This window comes from Polistes fuscatus, unplaced genomic scaffold (genome assembly GCF_010416935.1).
Source record: "Polistes fuscatus isolate 324 unplaced genomic scaffold, CU_Pfus_HIC Scaffold15, whole genome shotgun sequence".
Taxonomy (NCBI): Eukaryota; Metazoa; Arthropoda; class Insecta; order Hymenoptera; family Vespidae; genus Polistes; species Polistes fuscatus.
The window spans coordinates 2,320,113-2,345,380 of NW_025113053.1; the positions used below are offsets into that span (position 1 = coordinate 2,320,113).

The following is a 25,268-nucleotide window of genomic DNA, read 5'->3' on the forward strand; positions in this document are numbered from 1 at the left end:
AAAATTTTTATCATTAATAGAATTAGCGAAGAAATTTAATAAATCATTGTACTGAAATATTATTTTTTAATGTATTAACAAGACAATGTATGATAAATGATACAAAACATTTACTTTAATTCATTTTTGTTAAATATTTCTGGATTACATCACTGTTCATTACCTGAGGTATGTTGTATTAAAAGAGCACTAATCTTAAAATTATAGGACTGATATTTAATAGTTATACTGAATATTTGCTATTGTTATTGTACAAATGGCATGTCATCCATTTTTCTTTCTTTTTCTTTTTTTATTCCTTTTTGAAATATATCTTTGAAAACATAGGCCAATATGTCTAGGTGTAATCCATCGTTAATACAATATTATTTGCAAGCAATGTGCGTTATCATGCATTACTTTACACAATATGTTAATTCCTTAGATTTTAAATATACATGTCCATTGTAAAAGAGATGTACATACATCGAGCTTACTTCAATATAGAATATTTTATATTAAAGATAAACATATATACTTAGAAAAAGTATCTGTAATGTTCAAATAAGAATACAGTGCTTTATATAAACAGTGTTACGATATCCAATAATTAGATTCTCATTAGATAATCTCATTATTTTTATCTATTTTTCACGATTCCAACATCCTGGTTTCAAATTTAATAAGTGCTTCAATTTTGATCTATGCAGAGGAGACGCGCGTTTAAAATATTTATTTAAAATACTTTAATATACTCGTTAAAATATTTAAGATAATCTATCGCATAAAAAACTATATTGCACTTATGTTTCAATGAGATTTACATCATACATTTATTATCGGAGTATCGGATAAGGAATGAACGCGATTAAATCTACGATTTTTAAGGATTACCATTGCTTCTGCAAGATCGGCTCTTTTACTAAAAAAGTCGACTATCGGTGGACCAGTTAATGCAGATGCTAGAAATTGTTCAATAGTTATCGACCAATCGGGATCTGAACAAGACGATGTGCTAGATGGATTTCCATTACGATCAGGTGACTATAAAGAGAAATTATTTTGAAAAACAAAATATATATATATACGTGTAAGATAATATAAAGAATATGAAAGCATATGATATGGAACTTACAGTTGCAGAAGATATATGTTGCACGGCAGAAGCAGCTAACAATAAACTATCTTCCGATTCATCTCGACTAATATTTAACTTTTTCCCCACATCGCCTAGTTGCAGCAAAAGAGTACCTTGGGACAGTTTTAATAAACATGTAACATTTCATTCCACAATAATGAAAGATAGTGCATTACAAAATAAAATAAGAATACCTATTGATGCTATACTATGGTACGTTTCTTGTTCTTCTAATTGAGCTGGAAACATATCGTAAAGCGTTTTCCATAATGCTATGAAATGAGTTTGAGACATTTTTGGCACCACTTTTAAATCCAAAGGACTATCTCTTGATGCAATCATAGACCGTAAACTATCCATACTCTGTATTTCCCAGGACTGATCACCATGTTGACTGTTCATGCTCGTCGATCTTGATAATGTACCCACTGTTGGTTCTTCTGCCACACTGACTGGCATTTCTAAGGAAGCCACACTCTGTTCCATACTATCAAAAAAATCTGTTGCTTCTGCTGCTACTTCAGCTCCATCTAACCAGTATAATTGCTTATACTTCTACTACTACTACATACAATTTTCTAACAACGATTTACAAGAAAAGTTAATATTTACCTGAATGAGTAGGCGAGTCAAAATCAGCAGGTGTGAGAAGTGGTGGTAAGTGAAGAGTATAAAGAAGTTTCAACCTTTGCGTTTGATCTGCTGTTGCAGTCATTCCAATAGCTTGCACTAATTCTCGAAAATTTAGTAAGCCATCACGATTACGATCCATTAACTAAATGTATAAAACATTATTTACTTGTGCTCTCCAAATGTATAATCGCGTATATATATATATTATAATAACTTACACGAAATAATCGAGCAGAAAGAGATTCAGCTTGTGTACATTTACCCCATGGCGACAAACCACCAAATAATATTCTAAATAGTTCAAAGTCAATTTTATAAGCTTCGTACGGTGGTTGTGTAGGATCATATCTGTCAGGCTCGGATTTTCGCTGGCTCATCAATTCCTCTCTCACTAATGCCAACAGTTCCTATGTACATTCGAATATATTCTACATGTAATGAAATATATTACATTTCATTATATTTATTATTATATATGGTAAATATTAAAATAATACCTGCAACTCCTCCATGGTCATATATTTATCTACAATAACACTTCTAATTACATTTTTTTCTATTCCTTCTTCTAAACTTTGAACTACTTTAAGCCTATGTTTCAGACGAAGCCTTTCAATTCCTCCAATAGTCAAAGAGCCATATCTTACATATGATTCGTGTATTAATGTTTGGACAGATATACTCTAGAAAAAAAAAAAAAACCAAAAATGTTTACACAATGTTATCATTTTATTTTGATAATACAAATAAACTAACTTTATTAGGTGTGGCATTATCAACTGGTCTAGGAAGAATGGGACCCTCGTTATTGTAAACACCTCCTAAATAGTCTGTTAACAATTGCATAGCTTCTCCATCGTCACGACAATTAAGTAGTTTATCTTGATTCCATTGTAGCACTGTTAATGCTATCTAATAGAAGAAGAAATACTTGTTTAGATTAAATTAAAATCAATGATATTAGATGAAATTAGAAAATAACTAATAATGAAGTTTACCTGGAATATAACTTTTGCTCCATCATAGAAGAAACAATCCATAATATTTACAGCACTACTTGTTGGCATGACACTTAAAAATATCGTTAAAAACCAAGAGAGTGATATGACTTTGATAAGTCCAAGATCTTGTAGTCTAGCATGCAGATCTGGTAAATATTCTGCAGCTAATTCTTCTAAGAGGCCTTGATCGACGAGAGCACCAACGACTCGCCGATCGTAATAATCAGGTAGTAAAGATTCACAAACATTACACAGCTGCCAAAAAGCAGATTCTTCTGAGCAGTATATTAAAAGAACCGAAGCTACTATGTTCATAGCTTGACAATATCCTGTTGTATAAAAATAAACAAAATAATGATAAAATATAATGAAATACATTACATTCAAATATATAAATATTACAAATAATAATAATAACCAATTTGTGGATTTCTCCATGCATAAGCGGATAATACCCTTCTTAAAGCGCTGATACCAGTATCTGATTGAAATGCAGGATGTTCCGGTAAAGACCTATGCAAATCTCTCTCTATTTCTTCATTAGCTTGGCAAGATTTGCCCAATGATTTATCCACCAAAGATTTATAAAGACCCGGATTGGTAGCCATCTCATTTAATGCACCTAATATAGAAAATGAAATCTTGCATATATGAAAGTTTTCTTAATATTCTTATATAGAAGATCAATAAAATTTGTATTACCGGAAAAAGTAAGCCAAACTTCTCCTCTTAAGGACTGCGGAATTCCTTGAATTACAAGCTTTGCCATTTCTACAGTACGATACATTGTAACACCACGTCCATATTCTGCGAAATGAAGTTCCCATTGTTTTTCTTTAGCTTCTTGTTTTAAAGCTGCTTCAGTACTAAGCGGAGCTTTAAAAAGCGTCATTAATGGAGGTTGAGGTTTCCACGTTCCTACAAGCTTTGTATCTTCAGTATTATTTAAACTATTTGTTGAAGTATTTTGCAAACTCAGGCTACCAACACCTCTGTTTAAAAACAATGAAATATTTAAATATATAATCAATATTATTCCTAATCGTTAAACGTTATTTTATTTGAACTTACGGATACATTAATTTTGATTTAGCCAGAAGTTCAGATATCTTCTGAACTAAAAAAACTCTATCTTGAATCTGAGCGAATAAAAATGATGCACGAGTTGTAGTTACCAATATCGATTTCTCTATGGAGGAAGACTGATTTTCTGCAGATTCAACGAGTCGTACTTCTCTCAGAGGTATGACTAAACTTACTAATTTTCTTACCTAATGAACGATTATATAAATACTTTAAAAATTAATTTCAATTCACATTATTTTGTTTTATATAGATACTTACTTACCCTACTGTCAAACGCTAGATAGTTCTGTGAAAGATATATCTTTCCCCAAACATATCTTTTATTGTACGGAGTCCACAAGGTTGCATCGATATTACCATCTAATTTTTCATTTCCTGGTAATCTAAATTGTAACCTGTATGCTTCTGAATGTGCTCGAGCATCAAGATCTCTTTTCAAGAATGATGGTTTCTTAGGTACATTTTTACTAAAATCAAACCAATTTCATAAGTAATATCTAATGATTCTTAAAAGAAAACTGATAATTGTATCAACGTAATATAATTATATATAAATACCTTAATTTATTCAATAGTTCTCTGTCCTCATTGAAACCACTCTTTTCATCAATGAGCCTATGAAAAATTATGTATACACTTGTACCAATTTCACCTATAATGGATGGATAAAAGTGCGAAAAAGTACCTTTTCATGGCGATATTCGTAAGCTGTTCCATTAATGAATATGTCTCCGATTTGTGTAGAAACATAGAAAAGTAATGCTATAAAAAAAGAATAATAGATAACCTCTTGTAGCAACGATACATTTATAGCACGATTAAATGAATTATTTGAAGATAACAATAACATGTAAAAAGAACTTTTTACCTCTTTATTATCACGTGTTACGACACGTATACTATCTGGTATTAATATGGAATTTGTTTTACCCAATTCAATAATATCTGCCCATCTTATAACTAATTTTGTCTCTCTTGCTAGTATATAAGCATAAAAACACATATGATTTACAGACAGATATAGCCATCCTTGCCTAGGTATCCGAGATTTCCAATAGCTATGAAAGAAATTAATATTCAATTGTTTATTTTAATAGATTTGTAATTTTAATAATTATATAAGAATAAATACCTGCAAGAATAATAATTGACTAATTTGTCTTCTTTTGGTATGTTAAATAATTGATGAAATTTGAAAGATACTGTCTTAAACACAGCTGGATCTTCTTCTGCAAATAACCATATGCATACAATAAAAATAATAATTTGCATTTGCATATAGAAATAATTAGAAATAATTAAGGACAATATAGAATAATAATTTACCATCAGCAAATTGACAATCTGGAATATTATTTGCGATAATGGATTGAATCTTACAACAAACAAATTCTGTTATATCTTCTTCCGTATCAAATGATTGAAGCGTATCTATTAAATTCGTATGAAGCCATTCCCAATCTTGTAGAATTTCTTCGTGCGTCAAAGAACATGATATCTCTTGAAGTCAACGAAAAAAATATATTTGTCAGATTTTTATACGATAATATAAAGTGATTTAAAATATTGCGTTCAATTTTGAATTTTAACATATTACTTTTTATTATAAAACAAAGCATTATAATTATTTTTAATCATATTGATTTATTGGAATAATATGTCACATATTCGTATATACATATATACACGCACAGAATATTTGCAAAGTATGTTTTAAATAATAAAGAATTTATTATGAATTATTTTATTACCCCAATAAACTTCAGACGACGGTGTTTGATGCAGTATTCTAAATGGTGCTGGTTTAGTATCAAATACACTGTCCAATGTTCCTACTAGTATAGATGTAAGGCCTTTCGTTTTTCCATGTCCTTTTCGGCGTTGTAAGACAAAATATACCGTTGATTGTTCATTTACCCTGTTAATCAATTTATCGATAATATAATTGGGTAGAGAGAATGATATAAATAATGTTAAAAACAAATATTTAATTATTTATTATGTAAATGAAGGAAAAAAAACAGAAATATAAAAGTAGCAAGATCGTTTGAAAAATGTGCTAATTTTTGTCCTCTCGAAATGTCAAGTACACACTTTTACTCACCAACACGTCAACTTCTTAAGACAACATCTGTCACATTAACCAGAAAATCTAATAACTTTTCTAAACGATATCGTTCTCTTTATTTAAATGAAATCTTCGGGATATCAATGTTTTTAAGCATATAAATATAATGCAATTTTTATTACGTTTGTATGATTCACATTTGTACACAAACTATTCACACGTACATATGTGCAATCGTATAGACGTATGCTAAAGATGTTAATGTATGAAACGATAAGAATAACTACATATTGTAACTTCAATATTGTTTCGTTATCCAATTTAAATAATAAAAGATGTTCATTTTCAAATACAACACTGTACAAAATGCAAGAAAAATTGCAGTATGACAAAAAGAAGAAACAATTAGTTTCATTGAAAACGCTAAAGATCTATTATCAATTATGTTTGACATATATTATAAATAGTAATTATCGTCCGTCAAATATAAAACATCAAAGTTTACCACAAAGCATTAGCAAGTAGAACCTCCTTTGGCTTTACCCACATAGCGACTGCTTATTCATCCAGTATTAATATGGCACTAAGGCCACGATCTTAAATGTCTTTTCGTATATAATCCAAACAAAATTAAAGCAGTCTTTATGAGTTTATTGTGTAAAAAGATTTGTCTAAAATATAAACACGGAACCACGAACTTAACAAAATTATCATTTTACCACCACCACTCTCCATCTCGTCAGCTGCTGACCGATGAATATACTTGTATGTGAACGGTCACCCGTATATGAAATAATTCATCAACAAAGGTGGCGCTGTTGTCCGTCTACCATCTTTGTTTTTTTATTATTTGAAATTAAACCGCGAATAAAATTTAACTATTATTAATAGTACATAGTCATTAAATAATTTTACGTTCAAGCCAATTCAGATATTAATATCAATTATACTGATTTCGAAGTACATATTTATTATTATTCATTACTTTTCCAATTGAAATTTTATACGCAACGAAGCAAAATTAATGTTTTGCCAGTTAGTTCTTCAATATTTGTATTTTTTCGTTTAGTGGAATTATTATTTTATGGTATCATTTACATAATATTCTTTATATTTACCACAGTCTAAATTAATGTTTACAAACTATTAAAATTAATTTAATGTTGCATTTATATTAACTTGATATCCATTATTTACTTTTGTTTTAATCACTTCGTAAATTAAATCGTAAATTGAAAATTTATGTGATTATTACGTGAAACTATTCGTAAGTATAAATTTATCGATTGATATTCATTAGCATTGAGCTAAGCAGTTAAAATACCGCACCGGCAATAGGAGTTCATGCACATAACTTACGCGTCAATTTGTTCGAGAAAAGAAAATTCACCGAAGAAAATATTTATTTGTAATAAAAATGTATGAATGTTAAGTGATCGTATAAATCTACTTGTCTACATTTGTGCAATCGAAATGGTTTTCTTTCATTGATTATCCACAACAGAGAATTCTTCTAAAACGTGAGATTTTATAATGGAACAAGGTTAGGTTACTTTTTCTGAAATTTGAAACGTAATTTTAATACCTACGATTGAGTATATTTTCAAGAACATTTTCAAGAGAGAAAAAATATATTTCTTGAGAGAATTTGTAGTCCAGCAAATCTGTAAGAATCATTAAATATGTTCAAAAATACATTCCAAAGTGGATTCTTATCCATTTTGTATAGCATTGGTAGCAAACCATTACAGATATGGGATAAAAAAGTGAGAAATGGTCATATCAAAAGAATTACAGATAATGACATACAAAGTCTTGTATTAGAAATACTAGGCGGTAATGTGAGTACTACTTATATTACATGTCCTGCGGATTTAAGAAAAACATTAGGAATTAAATTGCCATTTTTGGTAATGATAATTAAAAACTTGAAGAAATATTTTACCTTTGAAGTTCAGGTAAAAATAAGTTCTATAGAAATCATAACATCGGTTAAGATTGTTCTAACATGCATTTTAACAAACATTTCATTATTTTAGGTTATCGATGATAAAAATGTACGTCGTCGATTTCGTGCAAGTAATTATCAATCAACAACTAGAGTAAAACCGTTCATATGTACTATGCCAATGAGACTAGATGACGGATGGAATCAAATACAGTTTAATTTAGCAGATTTCACTCGCAGAGCATATGGAACTAATTATGTCGAAACTTTAAGAGTTCAAATTCATGCAAATTGTCGAATACGTAGAGTATATTTTTCTGATAGATTATATTCCGAAGATGAGTTACCAGCAGAATTTAAATTGTTTCTACCAATACAAAATAAAGCAAAATGTTAAACATATTAGGTCTTTTTCACGCCAGCTTATTTTGCACAATATTTTCATTATCATACAAGATTAACATGTGTTTTGGTAACTGAAAATAGTAATATTAATAAACATAATTATTTATAGAATTTTGTTTATATTTTGTTTGTTTTTCAATCGCTATTTACTATATTATCTAATCCATATCTAATCCATATCTAATCCATATTTAAATCATAAAATCAAATTCCATACAATATAAGACAATTCTATCAAATAAAAAATATACTTTAAAATCTTATATTAATGATTTAAAATACCTTATTATCACAGTTTTAAGTTGCACGATTTTGATATGGGACGAGAAAGAATCGTACCTATAACATAATTTCAATGAGAACTTTTTTATATTTTTCAAATGTAATAAAACTAACAATGATATAAAAGGAAGTAAAATGTAAGAAAAGAAAGAGAGAGAGAGAGAGAGAGAGAGTGAGAGAAATAAAAATAAAAATAAAAAATAAATAATAATAATAATATATAATTGTATGCAAAACTCTTAAACAATAGGTTAAAATAAAAGAAGAGAAAAGGGTTTATTGGAAAGGGTGGAAGAGGTAAAAGCGATAGGGGAGAAGACGTACGTGGCGCGTGTATTAATTGCTAATTATTAAGTATTGATTTTTTTAAACGGGACATATCCGAGGGGGAGGCTGTTCGTTCGCGAATAACTGGAACTATTTTTCGCGCATGAGAGGGAGGATGTCGGAGGGGAGGAAATGAGGGGTAGAGAAAGAGAAGGGGTAAAGCACACGAGGTACTTCTGTTCGGCGTAGGGATACAGACTCCAAAAAATGGCGGGAAAGATTAGAATTCGGCGGAGAAATTTCGAAAATTTGGAGGGAAAATTGTGAAACGCGAAATCGTAAAACAGATCGACGAAGAAACGATCCAACGAGAGAAATCGACGAAGGAATAAAAAGTTCTCTTTGGAGTGAATCCAAGATGAAAAAATGTAAAAAAAGGTCAAAGTCGCGAAGCAGGTAGAAAATGGCGGACCAATTAAGAGAGAGCAACCGCGTCGGTAGATTATATTCTTTATTTTCGACGACAGTATAATCTATTCTCGAAAGGTGAATATCCTTGGGCAATGTAGGAAGGTAAAAGAAAAGAGAGATAAAGCGGATGGAAAGGGAGGGGGATTGAAAAGGCGTGGAAAAGGTTTGTTTAATTGATGAAAGAGGAAATGCGAGATGGTTTTGACTTCGAACGCGTGCGTCGCGGCGCGGCACGGCGCGGCGGCGGCGAGAGAAATCCATAAATAAAACAATCGGTTATATACATATGTTTTTCAAATCGACGAATGCTATTATATATTTTGTATCGAGCACTCGTTTCGGAGGTAGACGCCGACGCCCGGCGCCGACGTCGTTTTTAACGCGTCGACGAGCCGCGTGCTGTTAGTAATCTCACCCAATCCGAGAGACTCATAAGTAAAAAAAAAAGGGGGAAAAGGAAAACGGGAAAAGAGAGAAGAAAAAAAAAAAGAAGGATCGTTAGAATAATCAACTCTCTCTCTCTCTCTCTCTCTCTCTCTTACTCTCACTCTCTCTCTTTTGATGAGGGGAAGGAAGAAACGCGTTGGCACATCGTAAAGATGCAACGGTGAAAAACGTAACTGGTCGTCTTCCGGGATTGAACGATTAATCGCGTCTACTAAAAAAAAAGAAACAAAAGAGAGAGAGAGAAATAGAGAGGAATAGAGAGAAAGAGAGAGATAGAGAGAGAGAAACAAGAGCGAAACATACCGAATAAGATACGAGGGTGGGATGTAAGGGGGTGAGAGAGAAAAAGAGAGATATGTTCGTTTTGCGGTGAGAGCACCACGCTTCGATATCTCGTCGCATCGTGCGGTGAGGGGAAGGATCCTTAGTCTTCCCATTATCATTTCTTAGTGTCCTCTTTCTATTTCTTTTTCCTTTTGTTTCCGTTATTTTTGTTTATTTTAATTTTTTGAAATGGGTACGGCGGGTCGCGATTTCGAGCGCGATCGGGAAGACGGACTGCACTGTCGGATTTGTGCGTGCGACGTTAATGGAAACGACGGTGTCAACATTTTCACCGAGGATGGTAGACGGCACTACTTGCAGACCAAAATACGCAAATATCTCTACATCTTGGTAAGTTGTAAGACCTTGGGAGAAAAAAAAAGGTAACCGCCGATCTTGAATCGGTACAACGAACCGAGACCGCCGAGTGCGTGTTTTTTACGTTTCTGTGTTACCGGGATCTTTTTCAAAATCTCGACCGCTGGACGCGCGCGCGTCTTCCACTCTCACCAAGATAATGCACACTCGTGTCTCCACGATTCCCACGTGCGACTTGGTACATTCCCGATCGGATGCACTTTCAACTATTACTTTCCTAAGATCGGCAATTTTTTTCAACAATTCCATCCGAACAAATGAACGTTCCTATTATTTTCTATCCAAGTAACAAACAATCAAATTTATTTCCCTCGATAAATTATTTGAAAGGATTTGATTTGACGATTTTTTGACTTAGATCGATACTATCGATGTCGATGCATCGGTGCAACTACTCGACGGATACTCGAGTAAGAATTAAGGATGCGTTTGATCGCCACGATCAGTAATTAATTATCTTTAATTATCAAATAAATGAGAATTATTTTGGTGATAAAATATAATAATCTGTAACATGATACTCGTTAAATAAAATCGACTGTTCTCTTTTCTTTTTTCTAAAATATATCGAAGTTATTTGAATTTATTTACGGTCTAATTTGTAATCATAATTTAGCAATTAACAATTAAAATGGATAACATTTTGATGTAAATTCTTAATAGGAACAAAATTTGCATCTATCTTTTGTCAAAAAATATATATTATTTTTAATAATATTAATTAATATCTATATATATGTTAATAATAATAATGAGAAATTAATGTGAAGAAAATATGACTGCTCGTTCAATGAGATTCGTGGCAACCATTTTGTACAGTGCTGCAAAAGTGTTAAAAATTAGCATTTTATTGATTGCCATAAGTATAATGTACTGCATGCGCGGTATAAAGCGATGCGTCTATAAATATTTGAGAATAAAGCGGCGGCGTATTCAGATATGACGTCTATGAAATATTTTATGCAGAAAAAAAATAGAATATCGTATATTTTTTAAATATTTACGAAATTTCATAGAAACAATTTCAAAAAGAAAAGTACTTCAAACACAAAATTTTATAATTATCAATTTAATAAAAATATTTATGAAAAGAAAAAAAAATTATTATAAAATAATTTTTTTTTGAAAAAAATTATTATTATACTTTAAGAAAATAATAATTAACAAAATAAATATGAAATTTATAGAAAACTTATAGATAATTATTATTGCAAATGAGTTAGTAATTAAAAAATGTAATAAATGTGTGGAAGTAAAATATTTGTTTGTAGAAATGTTAATCAATTTTTATAACGAATTAAATATTATTATTTAATATTGCCAAATAATAAAAGAATATACTACTATTTGATATTATTTTTCAGGTATCCTCTGAAGATAAACTATCAAAAATGGTTTGTTTAACGTGTATCAAAAGGTTGGAAGGAGTACATCGTTTTGCAATGATGGCATATCGTACACAAGAGAGATTAAGGTTGCAATTATACGAAACTTTGGACAATATTAATTCTGTTCAAAATACGGCGGGACAAGGTTTGAAAAATACACAAGAAGCCACTAAAAAAGTAGAAGACAGAGGATTACTGCATTCTATTCTTACAAAAGTACGTATTTCAATTTATACTGCATATTAATAAATTTGTTTTTTTCTATTGTTTAATAAGAAAAATGTTTCATTCTATCTTCTAGGGTGCCATAGAAATTTTAGCAGAGGGCGAAACACTTGGACCATCCGAATTATCTCATCTATCCGAAGAAGAAAAAAGTCATACTCCAAGTATGGAAGAAATGGAAGTCAAAGTAGATCCAATGTTATTTTTGCAATGCGGTATGGAACAATCCGCTTCAGATATGTCGGATACATCAGACATAGAAGAAAGTCCAATGAGAATTCATTCTCCTGAATTATCAAGTGTAACAAACAAGTAAATTATTGAAATTATTACTGCACGAACAAATTAATGCATGAAGTTTTTAAAAATAAATCCATGAATTTTCAATTACAGAGATACAGAAATAGAAAAGGAAATAACAAGAGAATCTAATGACAATAAATTTAATGAAGAAACAGATGAAGATAATTTAAATACAACAAAACGATACGAATGTACAATATGTACGCGATCCTTCATATCTGAAATTGGTTTACAAAATCATTTATGGTCACATCTACCTAGGGAAAGATGCTTGGATGGAAAACCTATTTTAAGATCTCAACAAGTTTATTCGACAAACGGTGTGCTGCATACGAATGTTGATAACAATTCATCTGCCAATTTTATTTGTCCAATTTGTAGTAAAAAAATTTCTACCAAAGGAAATCTGAAAGTACATTTAGAAACTCATAGGCCTAAAGGAAAATATGGATGCGATATATGTGGCCGAATGTAAGTTTGGCATTTGTAGATTTAATTTTCTTAAATTTAACAAGACTTCTTTATCCTATAAGAAATATTAATTAGTATTAATTATATTTTAGCTTCAAAACACAATCGAATTTATGTAGGCATAAAGAATACCATGGTGAAATTAGATTTCCATGTAATGTTTGCGGAAGAGTTTATCCAACAAATTCAACTCTTCGAGCTCATAGTATAACTCATTCTGACTTAAGACCGCATGCCTGTCCTTTATGTGATAAAACATTCAAAAGGAATCAGGATTTGAAATTTCACATAAATCAACATACTGGTGCAAGGCCTTACCAATGTCCTTATTGTCCAAAAGCATTTGCCAGTTCTGGTAATTGTTTTTCGCATCGTAAAAGAATGCATCCTCGAGAAGTACATAGAGATAGACAAAGGGCAGCAGATTTGATGAGATGAGCTGTGAATAACCGAGACGACGAATGAAGTTTTAGCTGAAAACAGTATTTGATAGAAACAATTGTATAAACTTTTTTTAGCTGTATTATACAGAAAAAAAGAGCTTTAATTTTGAGATTAACGGTGCTAATCCACAAAGTGATGATAGTTTTATATGTTTTTATTCTTTTTAATTTTGAGATTAAATATATTGTTGCTGATAATGTTGATAATATACTTTATTACTCACAAAATATGTATTCTTGTTTGATGTAACAGAATATCATAAGTATAAACAATTATCGTTGATAATTACAGAAATACTTCCAATAGTTGTGAGATTAATTTTGATTACTAGCTGCACAAAAAGTAAGTTTGAAATTTCATAGCCAGTAGTAAAAGTTAATGTTCCTTATACAGTTTTTTAAGTACATGAGCAGTATTTAAGATAGAAAACATATTTTCATTGAAGTATATTAAAGACATTTTAAAGTAGTATTATAAATATGTTTATGTTATATAATTATAAATTATAATAACAATGAATTATGTTTTTAATTTTTATTTTAATATTCACTGCCAAATATACACATATGTATGTATACTTATATATGTTGACTTATAATTATATAGTACGTTAACTAAATACTACGATAATATGTTGAATATGAATTAAGAATGTAGAAGTAATAATAATAATAATTAATATACAATTTTATCTTTCTAGAGCTGTGATATGTTAATGATTTTTTATACTGGTTATGAAATTTACAACTTATTAGAAAGTAGATAAATACGATATTACTTGAGAAGCATTCAACACAGTTACTGAATTTTTTCGACAGTAACACAAGGTCTAAAATTAATGATAAAATAATATATTGAATCGTCCTTCACAAAAATATAAAATGTATGTAATTGAAACGAGACATAGCGGTTCTATAGGAACTTTATATATAATGTATAATGACCAAAGACCTTCGTGCAAATGACGACATTTTTTGTAGCTTCCGTACATATTTTTAGCACAATGTAAACATTATCATAAATGTTAAGACTGTTTATGAAGAAAAATTTTGTGTCAAATTAGAATAATATAGGATAGGGGAAAAAGCGAATAATGGCCATGACTGCAATCTCTAACAAATAAAAAATGAGTTTGATTATAATATAACACAGTATTACAAACAAAACAAAACCAAACAAACAAGATAAGAAAAGATAAACGACATAGAGACTGTAGCTCATATATAACAAACTATCTTAATATTATTCTTGTAAGTGGAATTGTAATTGAGAATAAATGTTAACTGAAGTCTGAGTAGTTTTAGGAAAAAAAAAAAACATAGCGTATAAAAAGACTCGTGTAGAGCGTAAACTATACATAGTTTGTGCTTCCATCTTACTACATATACATACACACACACACCTATGTGTTATAGAAAGTAAAAAAAAAGAAATGTTTCTTTACAGTAGATCGGACTAATTATAAGCGTTGTACAATAATTGGCACATTATCCCATACACATGAACCAAAGTATGTTGATTATTTATCTACAAAAGCTTATAGTGTGACACATACAATATGTATTTTGCGATTACACTTTTTGTGAACGCTTGCCATTGAATAGAATTAGATTAAAATTATAGTTGTAATAGATAATATACATTAAAAATAATCAATTTTTGAGAAAACCAATAATCGTTGAGTCAACACATTCGGTCGGCATTTAATACATTTAATCGTTAGAAAATCAAAAATTGAATATTTTTTTAAACTACATTTGTGCGTTCACATCGACACAGAGGATTCATACAAATATACGTATATACAGGTTGCGCCAATGATTCTGTCCATTTTGAATATATCTCCTTTGTTTATAATCGTATTAAAAAACTTCAAAGGAAAAAATCGCACTATTCTTTTTTTTTTTCTGGAAACTGTGACCATTTGCATCAATGCTACTGTGACAATAGGGCATATCAACGATACGATGACACCTTTGCATATATTCAAGGTGAACAAAGTTATTGTTCCACCCTGTATATATATAAATATACAAATCACACACAGATAGGCGCGTGCGCGCACACAAACACACACACACACAGCAGCAGCAGACAGAATAGATAGCATTTCATTACGAATTAGTGCCATTTCGAAAGTGCCAGTAACACAGGACAATTAATTTAACGTTATTATACAGCAGACAAATACCAAATGATCATTTATAGAATTAAACAATGATTTAAGATTTAACATTATTGATAATACCATCTGTGACACAATAATAAACTGGTTGTATAAAACAAGCGTACTCGCGTAATTAATTCGATTACCCTATTATATTCTGTTATGTTTTAAAAAAATATTTTATATCGAATTGAGCGAGATGATAACAATGACGATTATACGTGCTTAATAAATATCATTATAATTTAATTTGAATCTATAACGAGACAATATATATTTACAAATTTACATTGCAAATTAATATATTTCTAATTGAAATAATATGAATAATACATTTTTATATCTACAATTTTAAAGTAAAATATCTTTGTGTACAAGAACATTTTTATTAAACTATTATATTATTTGAAAGACGTTCAACAATCGAGAATTATTTTGACCTTTTAACTTCCAATTCATAAAGAAACGTATACAAGAATATGATTAAGCGCTCGAAATACATCTATTGTAGTTTGTTATCTAATTGCACTCATATGCGATCTTACACATATATTTATACGTATATAAATATGATCGAAAATATTCATATATATATATATATATATATACACGCACACACCTATACACCTATTAAAATAAATTTACAAAAAATGAAAGATACCAAACGCATAAGAAGTAACACAAATTTTCCATATCCATTTTATATCGTTCGAATTATTAATAGGAATTAATAATTAAAAAAAAACAAAAAAAAAAAGAAGAAAAAAAAACTAAGAAGATATTACCCCCTATTATAATGCCATTTTCTTCGTATAAGTTTTTTTATTTGTAAATAACTACAGGTCATCGAACTAGAATGCTCTTTCTATTTTCAATCGGTCGCATACTGGCGACGCGTTATACCGGTGCTTCTACTTACGATCTATTTAACAAAATACATAAACCCAAGCGAGTTTTACAAAATAAATTTTATACTCTAATCTATAAAATTTAATGATCGGAACTGTTTCGATCGAAAATTTATTTTATTCAATATTTTAATCACAATTGATATTTTTCGCAACGATAGAAATCTATAAAAAGAAAAAGAAATAATACTATTTTAAGTTCGATGACCCCCTATAATAACGCATCGTATGTGAATAACAATTAAACGGAATTTACGAGTAGACGTAGTACGCAGAAAACAGTAATGAACTATAATGAAATGACTAATGACGAAATGTCCGATTAAAAAATTTAAAAACGAACAAAATATCAATAAAAATTGCATAACGAAATTCTTACATAAATCTACGATTACGTGTACTTAATTATTTTCAAAATGCTGATTTGCACAATAATCGTGACATATCAACTTAATATTCAAACGTTTCAAAGGTTGTATCATTTAAATATACGTTATTGTGAGCATTCAAACAATTCTAATTACATTGTTTTACAAAATATATACATGTGTATAATTTTTAGAACTGTTGATTAATTAAAGACTCGTTAAAACTGTTCCAACCGTTAGACCATTTATGTTTATTCCAATTAAGGCATTTAATATCATAAAATTTACACATCATTTTCCGAGAATGATCATAAATAATATTACACGGATGTTATCTTCAATAGGATTTTATAATATATAAATTTTCTATATAGGATATTTATAGAAATCTTCATAGATACACCAATATAATTAATTTTAATTAGATAATTTATATAAATATTGATAACATATATATTAATTTCTTATTATAACCTTATTAAATTATTAAAAGTTTATTATAAATCCTTAGAATTCCTTCTCGATAAATGTTGTACTCTTTTCAAAAACGATCTCGTTCATTTCATTTCGATTGTCCGCCATTATTCGAGTATCAATTTTATTAATAGGAAAAATGACACGACCTATTTGTATTATTTCCTTCTGTAACTTTTCATTTTCCCCTTTGCATGCGGATTTTTTTATGTGTCAAGGAGAGAGAGGGAAAAAGAAAAGAAAAAAGAAAAAGAAAAAATTCTTATAAAACAGGCCAGCGTTACATGCAAGGTCAGAATTTAAAGCATCGTGTTGCCCCTAACGATAGGTGTTTAATCGAAACTACTCATCGCCGATCTCACCGGGTGGTACATGGTTATTATAAACGTGCCATACCACTTTCGTGTTACTCTAGATATGTATATTTGGAAAAAGTTTGTCTCGTTTCTGCGTCATTTAATAACAAACAAGAACGAGAACGAGAAACAGAGAGAGAGAGAGAGAGAGAGAGAGAGAGAGTGAGAAAGAAAAAGATAGACAGATAGAACCGCAGTATTATTTACCCAGTGATCGGAATCTATCTATCTCTCTCTCTCTTTCTATGTATATATATGAGATATCTGCAATAAAATTCTATTATTCGAATCTATTATGATTTAGCAGTTTATTATAAGTATTTATCACTATTTGAACATTGATAGATCTTCCACGCATGCTCACTATAATAATCTAAATAGAATGCATGACATAAAAGCTAATGTATATGTCTCTTTTTTATCCTAACGAATAATTAGATGATTTCTCTTTTTCAAAAAAATAAAATATAGATAATATACGAATTTTCATTTCGTGAAAACATTAATATTGTGTTTTAAACAAAAAAGAATGTTAGGAATTAAATTTAAACGTTATTATTGCAAAGCGCTCTCTATAATTAGAGATCTTATCTAAGAGACCTATGACGTAATGCTATAAGAGTAAAGAATTATTACGACGTATAATTTTATGTCATATCAGTAAAAACTGCAAATCGAAGCATAAAGGACATGATGCACATATATATACATATTTTTCTTTTTTAATCAGTAAGATAAACACGTAAACACATACATGCATATGTATATATTTTTCATACATTTATATAATAAAAATAATCAGTGTATCGAAATATTTAATATCATTGATATTTAATCGATTAACAATTATTTTATATTATTTAATGAAGAAAGTATTAACCAATTTTTACCGAAGTAAAAATTGCTATAAAAAGAAAAAAAAAATCTTTCAACGATCTAATTAGTTTGTTTTTAATTTTGTACATGTTAAAGTTGCAACAAATGTTCGTACGATAATCGAATCGATCCTCGATATCGATACAATTAAAATAAATTGTTTGATTTGGTTCCAACGTTAAATACAACTACAAAATCTTTCGAACACTTGGCATTTTATTTCTATACGCGTTATACATTTGTATATATTATGCTCTTTGATCGGACTAATAGGTATAAAGAGAGAGAGAGAGAGAGAGAAATAGAGAAAGAGAAAGGCAAAATATGCATATGCATACACACGTATAGTTTCTTTTTTAATAATCACGATGGACGATCATTCATAAAAACATCTTATGCATTACAGATAATACGTTGAAATGAATGTTCCATTGATCATCCTTACGTTTTGTAAGATCAAAGTTATTTAATTGTTTGGTTTATTTTTTTCAACAAAAATTAATCAGAAATTTGTCAAATGATCAATAGTTTATACGTTTAAAGGCACACGAAACTATTTGAATATCTTATTCTTAAATTAAAGGCCAAAGTGAGGACGTAACGAAAAAGTTTCCTATTAATATATAATTAGGATGAGGTCATACGTATAATAGTTCTTTTCAAAACTAATATACTAGTTATTGATAAGTTATTTCCAAACGTAGTAAGAACATGTAAAGCAACGAACATCATGATTTATTTAACAACTAATTCGAGGATTGGCGGAATAACAGGTCATGCATGCATGTATCGTCTGAATGTCCTTCAAACGTTCCTATCGATTCTGAGAGGGTACGCGACCGTATATTACGGCGAATTTCTTTAAGTCATGTCAGTTCGTCAGTAACCGTGAACGGCAGGATACTGCCAGAGTGTACACTGTGCAATTACTATTAATACTTGTTTTTTTTTTTCAACTATCACATTAGTGAAAGACAAACAATACAAGTATATACAAAACAGATACAGATACACACATACACACACACACATCATATATATATATATAATACATAAAACGAAATAGAGCATTAGAGAGAGGAAGACATATTCGGTTAAAAAAGAAAACTGATTCTTAAAATAATGTCACATGACGACTGCAAAGCATGGTGTTACTCGCGGCAAAATGTTGTTGTCCAACCTCTTTTGACAGGTACTTAAATTCGTATGTTTTCATCGATAAAAAAACGGTAAATAACCGGTCCAAGCCGGTATTTACGAGTTAACCTATAAACTTTGAATCATACTTCAATTTTATTTATGGCGATTAATCAAAATGCCATGCTGGTGATACTTACCAGATTTTTTATTTAAAATTCTTTTTTTCCGTCTGCGTTATCATTTTTACAATCGATCTTTTATTAGAATCGATAACATATAACGATTTATCGATGCATTGCATATGCAATTTTTCCCTCCTCTTTTTTAATAAACCATTTAAATTCTATTATCCTAATCCAAAAAATATAATTAGAATGAATATATGTTCTCGTGTTTATATAAACAATTAAGATTACACATGGAAGAATTAATGTTTTAATAATTATTTTAGATTTATATCAGATTACAATGGCATATGCTTATTGGAAAAGTGGCAAAATCAATGATTATGCTGTGTTTGATTTATTTTTTCGAAAGAATCCTTTCCAAGGTGAATTCACAATTTTTGCTGGTCTCGAGGAATGTATCAAATTTTTGGAGAGGTTTCAATATTCAGACAGTGGTATGCATGCACAAAATAAACATATAATAATATAACATTTCATCGTGATTATTATTTATTATAATCAATTTATGTTGTAGATATCAAATACTTAAAATCTACAATGCCCTCTTCGGTAGATCTAGGTTTCTTTGATTATTTAAAAAACGTCAATGTAAATGACGTTACCATTTATGCAATGCAAGAAGGCTCTGTTACTTTTCCAAGGTTATTATTAATTTAAAAAAATAATTTACAAAATTAACGATTTATACAGAATATATTATATTTCTTAAAATAATTATATGAAAGAGTTTAGAGATTTAATAACCTGATATATCTATCAAAGTACCAGATTCAGATACATGTATTAACATATGTAGAATCCCATTGCTACGAGTTGAAGGACCATTAATAATAGTACAACTGTTGGAGACAACTTTACTAACATTGGTGAACTATGCAAGTTTGATGGCAACTAATGCGGCAAGGTATCGGATGGTTGCTGGAAAAAATATTACGTTGTTAGAGTATGGTCTTCGTAGAGCCCAAGGTCCAGATGGAGGTTTAAGTGCATCTAAATACAGCTATGTTGGTTAGTCATATTCTTAATATAATCTTATAATTTAATACCGTTCCAATAAGAAAATAAAATAACGATATCGCTGTTATATATTATAGGTGGATTTGATGGTACAAGTAATGTGCTAGCTGGAAAGTTATTTAATATTCCAGTTAGTGGAACTCATGCGCACTCATACATTACATCATTTACAAGTATTGATGATTTAAAAGCCAAAGTAAATACATATACTCAATTATTAGAATATGAAGTATCATAAATATATGTAAATGATAGTAAAATTGAAATGTTTATTAAATATTTGTAGACGCTTGCTCATAAACAAACGGGAGAAGTTTATGATCTCTTAGAATTAGCTTCAAAATATCGAGATGCTATTGCTGGTGACTTAGGAAGTATAGTTTCCGAAGCTTCTAGTGGAGAATTAGCTGCCTTAATTAGCTATGCCATAGCTTTTCCAGAGAGATTTACAGCTCTTGTAGATACTTACGATACTAAAAGGTATGTACTATTATTTATCATATAATTACTTTTAATTCTTTCTGCATTCTGTAAATAATTCTTTATCTTTTTTGAGAAGCTTTTTCTTTTTTCCTTTTATATTGTCTCATAAACATGGGAAATGCTCTGATATCTAATGCTGAATTTCTTTGATAATTTTATCGTTAATGTAGAGATAGTTTAATTCGCTACTAATATTAACAAACTATTTATTATTATTTTTTTTTATGAAGATAATTAAAAATTCTGAGTCTTATGCAAAAGAATATTTCGTTGTCATTAAATTACAGAGAATAATTAATCTGCAAAAAATGTATATATAAATTAATTGTAAATGTTAGTAATGATTTTATTGTCATGTCAATGTACATACTTATAATTTGTAAATAGTCTTACTGTATATAAAATATAAGTATAATTATCTTGAAAATAAATAAGGTAATTCTCTTGGTCTGTCTTGTAATGCTAAGAATTTGCAAGGAATTTTATAAAAAAAAAATAACACGTAGAATATGCAATTGATATGTACATAAAATATATTTCGAATTCTAACACGTTCTTATATAAAAGCGCAACAACAAATATATATTGAATTCTACAATTATTCTCAATAAACATTTTCTACTCATTAAAAAATGTATGTTTCTTAAGAAATAGATCATTGAATTGATAAAATAAAAGCTCTAATAGGCATACACCGTTATATTTGTTGCTGGCTAAGAAAAATGTGTTTGTAGCATTGAAGCATCAGCCAAACAAAAGACATTTATAACCAGCATAAATGTAAAGAATAAGCTTCTAAATAAAGGATCCAGTGCACATACTCAAAATGGTGTGAGAAACAATACGCTTATATCAGAACCCACTTCGCATCACAAGAACGGCTTGTTAAGACGAGGCGAATTGGGTGAGCTCTATGTGAGGTACGATATACTCTCACTTGTCTGCTTTTTGAGATATAACTATTTTATAATTATATCAATGAAATATTGTACACATTTAGACATATTTTTAATAAGGAAGATAATCATTTTCATTCAGTTTAACAAAAGTCTTCATTTCTGTAAAGCAGACAAATTGAAAAATAATAACTCTTCATTGCATCCTATTGCTTTCATAATGTGGTCATTATGAAATTAAGCTTAACATATTTTAATCAATATAAAAGCTTTGTTTTGTGAGATTCTATTATTATAACTTTGCGATCTTATATAGTGCCCTTCCCAATTCAGCCCCTTAAATCTTTCACTTCATGTAAAATAGTTGTAATATATGTACGTTTGCATGTGCGATTATCTACAACTTCTAATTAAGTTAATTGTTTTGATCAATTATTTATTTCATATTAATAATATATTTTAAAATAGATGTATATACCTATCTCGTTATTCTTCTATGTACTAGGAGTGGAATTTTAAATTTTTGTGCTGTTGCACTTGCCTTAAATGATGTGGGTTATAAAGCTATTGGCATTCGACTCGATAGCGGTGATTTGGCATATCTTAGTAATGCTGCTAGAGATATCTTTGAAAGACTTGCTATTAAATATAACATACCGTGGTTCGCAAGATTGATAATCGTCGCATCGAATGATATTAACGAAGAAACAATTATAAGCTTGAATGAACAGGTAAAACATGTAATGACAATATTTTTTATATTGGTTTTTTATAATAGCTATTTCTAAAGCCGACTTTTTTAGTTTATATAAATGTTTTCATAGAGTCACAAAATAAACTGTTTTGGAATTGGTACGCATCTTGTAACATGCCAAAGACAACCAGCATTAGGTTGTGTATATAAGATGGTTGAAATTAATGGTCAACCAAGAATTAAGCTTAGTCAAGAAGTTGCTAAAATGAATATTCCTGGTAAAAAGAATGCATACAGATTATATGGTGCAGATGGATACGCATTAATTGATATATTGCAAAGATCAACGGAGGAAGAACCACAAATAAAACAGAAAGTTCTCTGTAGACATCCATTTCAAGAATCAAAAAGAGCATATGTTATACCAACGCGTGTAGAGCCATTGCATAAAGTAAATATAATTAAAATTAATATTATATTTCTATATTATTGAAACCTGTTCTCTCTTCTGTTCTTATATAAAAGAAAAAAATCTGAAATATTTATTTTCCGTTAAAAGGTATATTGGAAAAATGGTAAACTCTGCGAACCCTTACCAACGTTAACACAAATTAGAGATAGAGTACAAGAGTCTCTTAAGACGTTAAGAAATGATCATAAAAGAAATTTGAATCCTACTCCGTACAAGGTAAAATCTTGAAAAACTTGCATATAAAAATACAATTACAAACAACAAAATACTTTATATATAATAATTTACAGGTGGCTGTGAGCGATGATCTCTATAATTTTATACACGATTTGTGGTTACAAAATGCACCCATTGGAGAATTATCGTGAAGCTTTAAATGTTTACTGAGTCTTAAATTGTTGAAAAATGAATGATGTTGTCTATGATTCAAAAGTATGTCGAAGTCACACAGAAAAATATGATACATTCTAAGAAAAATTTTAATAATATTAGAGATATATTTTTTACTTCCACAATTAGAATAATTGTTAATTATATAAAGATATGAAAAAACCTGCTACTTTGATAAAATGTACAAATTCTTCGTATATACATACATTTTATTTTGTATTTATCGTATATCGTTTCACATATGCTTTAAAAAAATGCCTTGTTACAAATATCGCAACAATCTGTTATTTTAAAAATTTATGGACTCTTACAAAAACATTAATACTGTTAACCTGTTTTATTTTTTGATGAATGAAAAGATATATATATATAAACATCAACTTTATATGAACACAATCTAAATGCGTTTCTTGTAATAAATAACTACTAGTGGCGTGCATAAATATATTTATATTGATGTATAGTGAAAAATCTAATAATGTGATATAAATGTACATAATGATTAAAAATTATTAAACTTTTCGTAGTTAAATCGGTTTCAATCTTGATAGTATGTTTTTCAGGAAATAATGTTTCTTTATTTTTATATTTTTATTCACACCTATGTATAAATCAGTTTAAAAGTAAATTCCTTTATATTATAAACACTTTGAAATAATATAACTATCCATGTAGTTAATTTATAATAAGATTTTCACAAATATACAGATATATATTATCTATTAACATCAGTGAAAATTCTATCGGAACATTTATAATTTGCAGTAAATATGTTAATATGTTATTAGCAACAGACATTTCTTAAAAACAGTACAGTCAACTTATAGTTAGCATTGAAGTTTAGTAATTTAAAGTAATATATCTGTATATTTATCAGAAACTGTAAACTTTAAAATAAATTAATAAATAATAATTTATGACTTTCTTCTTCACGCAAATTTGTATAATATATAATGAAGTATTTATATTTTTAGTAGATTAACAATTTGTTATAAACTGCATACATTATATATTTTAACTGCTACACATCACAACTTGCTTTGTTTATACTTTTTCGTTTTAAAAGTTATAACTTTAGGTTAATTTACATTTATGTAAACAATACACCTTCGTTGAAACTAAAGAATATAAAAGAACATAGATCACAAGTCCCCTTTTTTACCTACCTAGTTTCATTTTTGTTACTACCGGGACCACCAGCAGGCGACAGTGGGTACTTAACGCGACAACAGTACAATACTATCAAAGAATACTGTATTCTTTAAAAGATATGATCGTATATGTAGTATATTTATATATCGGGTGTGTAATAGAGAATTTTAAATAAATATTTTTAATTTTTAATGTATAAACATGTGTGTGCCTTCAGAAATGCATGTATATATGTATTTTCAATAATATCCATGTAAGGTAATGTAAGAAAATTGAAGAAGATTGAAGTTAAATCCCACGATGATCACCTGTAACAAAAAGAAAACTAAATTAGTCATACAGTCAAGTGATACAATTGCCTGACATATGAATCGTCCAATTCGCAGATGCACTTTTCAATTGAATTCTCTATTTATTTTAATCAAATCT

The 25,268-nt window shown here is 29.2% G+C and overlaps 4 protein-coding genes across 11 annotated transcripts; 3 read left to right on the forward strand and 1 right to left on the reverse strand.

Annotated features, from left to right (window-relative positions):
- Positions 1-90: 90 nt before the first annotated feature.
- Positions 91-10,194, reverse strand: LOC122514708 (TBC1 domain family member 9). Of its 5 annotated transcripts, none has more exons than XM_043631689.1 (20): positions 10,029-10,193; positions 8,541-8,597; positions 5,589-5,755; positions 5,164-5,337; positions 4,970-5,066; positions 4,706-4,895; positions 4,523-4,599; positions 4,396-4,452; positions 4,100-4,304; positions 3,823-4,022; positions 3,454-3,743; positions 3,170-3,373; positions 2,749-3,080; positions 2,507-2,662; positions 2,248-2,433; positions 1,969-2,157; positions 1,730-1,892; positions 1,312-1,578; positions 1,115-1,230; positions 91-1,023 (listed from the first exon to the last, which is right to left on the reverse strand). In XM_043631689.1, the coding sequence occupies exons 1-20, from the start codon at positions 10,166-10,168 to the stop codon at positions 805-807; spliced, it is 3,486 nt and encodes a 1,161-aa protein (XP_043487624.1). In that variant the 5' UTR covers positions 10,169-10,193; the 3' UTR covers positions 91-804. The 5 variants fall into 5 exon arrangements, with proteins under 5 accessions (XP_043487624.1, XP_043487623.1, XP_043487625.1 ...); XM_043631688.1 differs by having other exon boundaries at positions 1,312-1,647; XM_043631690.1 differs by lacking the exon at positions 10,029-10,193 and adding an exon at positions 9,563-9,579 and having other exon boundaries at positions 1,312-1,647.
- Positions 7,546-8,255, forward strand: LOC122514711 (cilia- and flagella-associated protein 20). Its single transcript, XM_043631696.1, has 2 exons — positions 7,546-7,863; positions 7,945-8,255. The coding sequence occupies exons 1-2, from the start codon at positions 7,588-7,590 to the stop codon at positions 8,248-8,250; spliced, it is 582 nt and encodes a 193-aa protein (XP_043487631.1). The 5' UTR covers positions 7,546-7,587; the 3' UTR covers positions 8,251-8,255.
- On the forward strand, positions 10,184-13,590 carry LOC122514709 (zinc finger protein 62-like). Of its 3 annotated transcripts, none has more exons than XM_043631693.1 (5): positions 10,184-10,400; positions 11,792-12,031; positions 12,117-12,352; positions 12,434-12,814; positions 12,907-13,590. In XM_043631693.1, exons 1-5 carry the CDS (start codon positions 10,239-10,241, stop codon positions 13,250-13,252), a joined length of 1,365 nt encoding a protein of 454 aa, XP_043487628.1. In that variant the 5' UTR covers positions 10,184-10,238; the 3' UTR covers positions 13,253-13,590. The 3 variants fall into 3 exon arrangements, with proteins under 3 accessions (XP_043487628.1, XP_043487629.1, XP_043487630.1); XM_043631694.1 differs by lacking the exon at positions 10,184-10,400 and adding an exon at positions 10,781-10,837; XM_043631695.1 differs by lacking the exon at positions 10,184-10,400 and adding an exon at positions 11,202-11,463.
- Positions 13,591-19,117: 5,527 nt separating this feature from the next.
- Positions 19,118-24,229, forward strand: LOC122514502 (nicotinate phosphoribosyltransferase). 2 transcript variants are annotated; one of them, XM_043631376.1, is made up of 11 exons: positions 19,118-19,599; positions 19,999-20,169; positions 20,250-20,376; positions 20,532-20,743; positions 20,830-20,948; positions 21,039-21,232; positions 21,970-22,155; positions 22,637-22,862; positions 22,956-23,276; positions 23,385-23,513; positions 23,588-24,229. In XM_043631376.1, the coding sequence occupies exons 1-11, from the start codon at positions 19,530-19,532 to the stop codon at positions 23,663-23,665; spliced, it is 1,833 nt and encodes a 610-aa protein (XP_043487311.1). In that variant the 5' UTR covers positions 19,118-19,529; the 3' UTR covers positions 23,666-24,229. The 2 variants fall into 2 exon arrangements, with proteins under 2 accessions (XP_043487311.1, XP_043487312.1); XM_043631377.1 differs by lacking the exon at positions 21,970-22,155 and having other exon boundaries at positions 19,121-19,599.
- Positions 24,230-25,268: the final 1,039 nt, after the last annotated feature.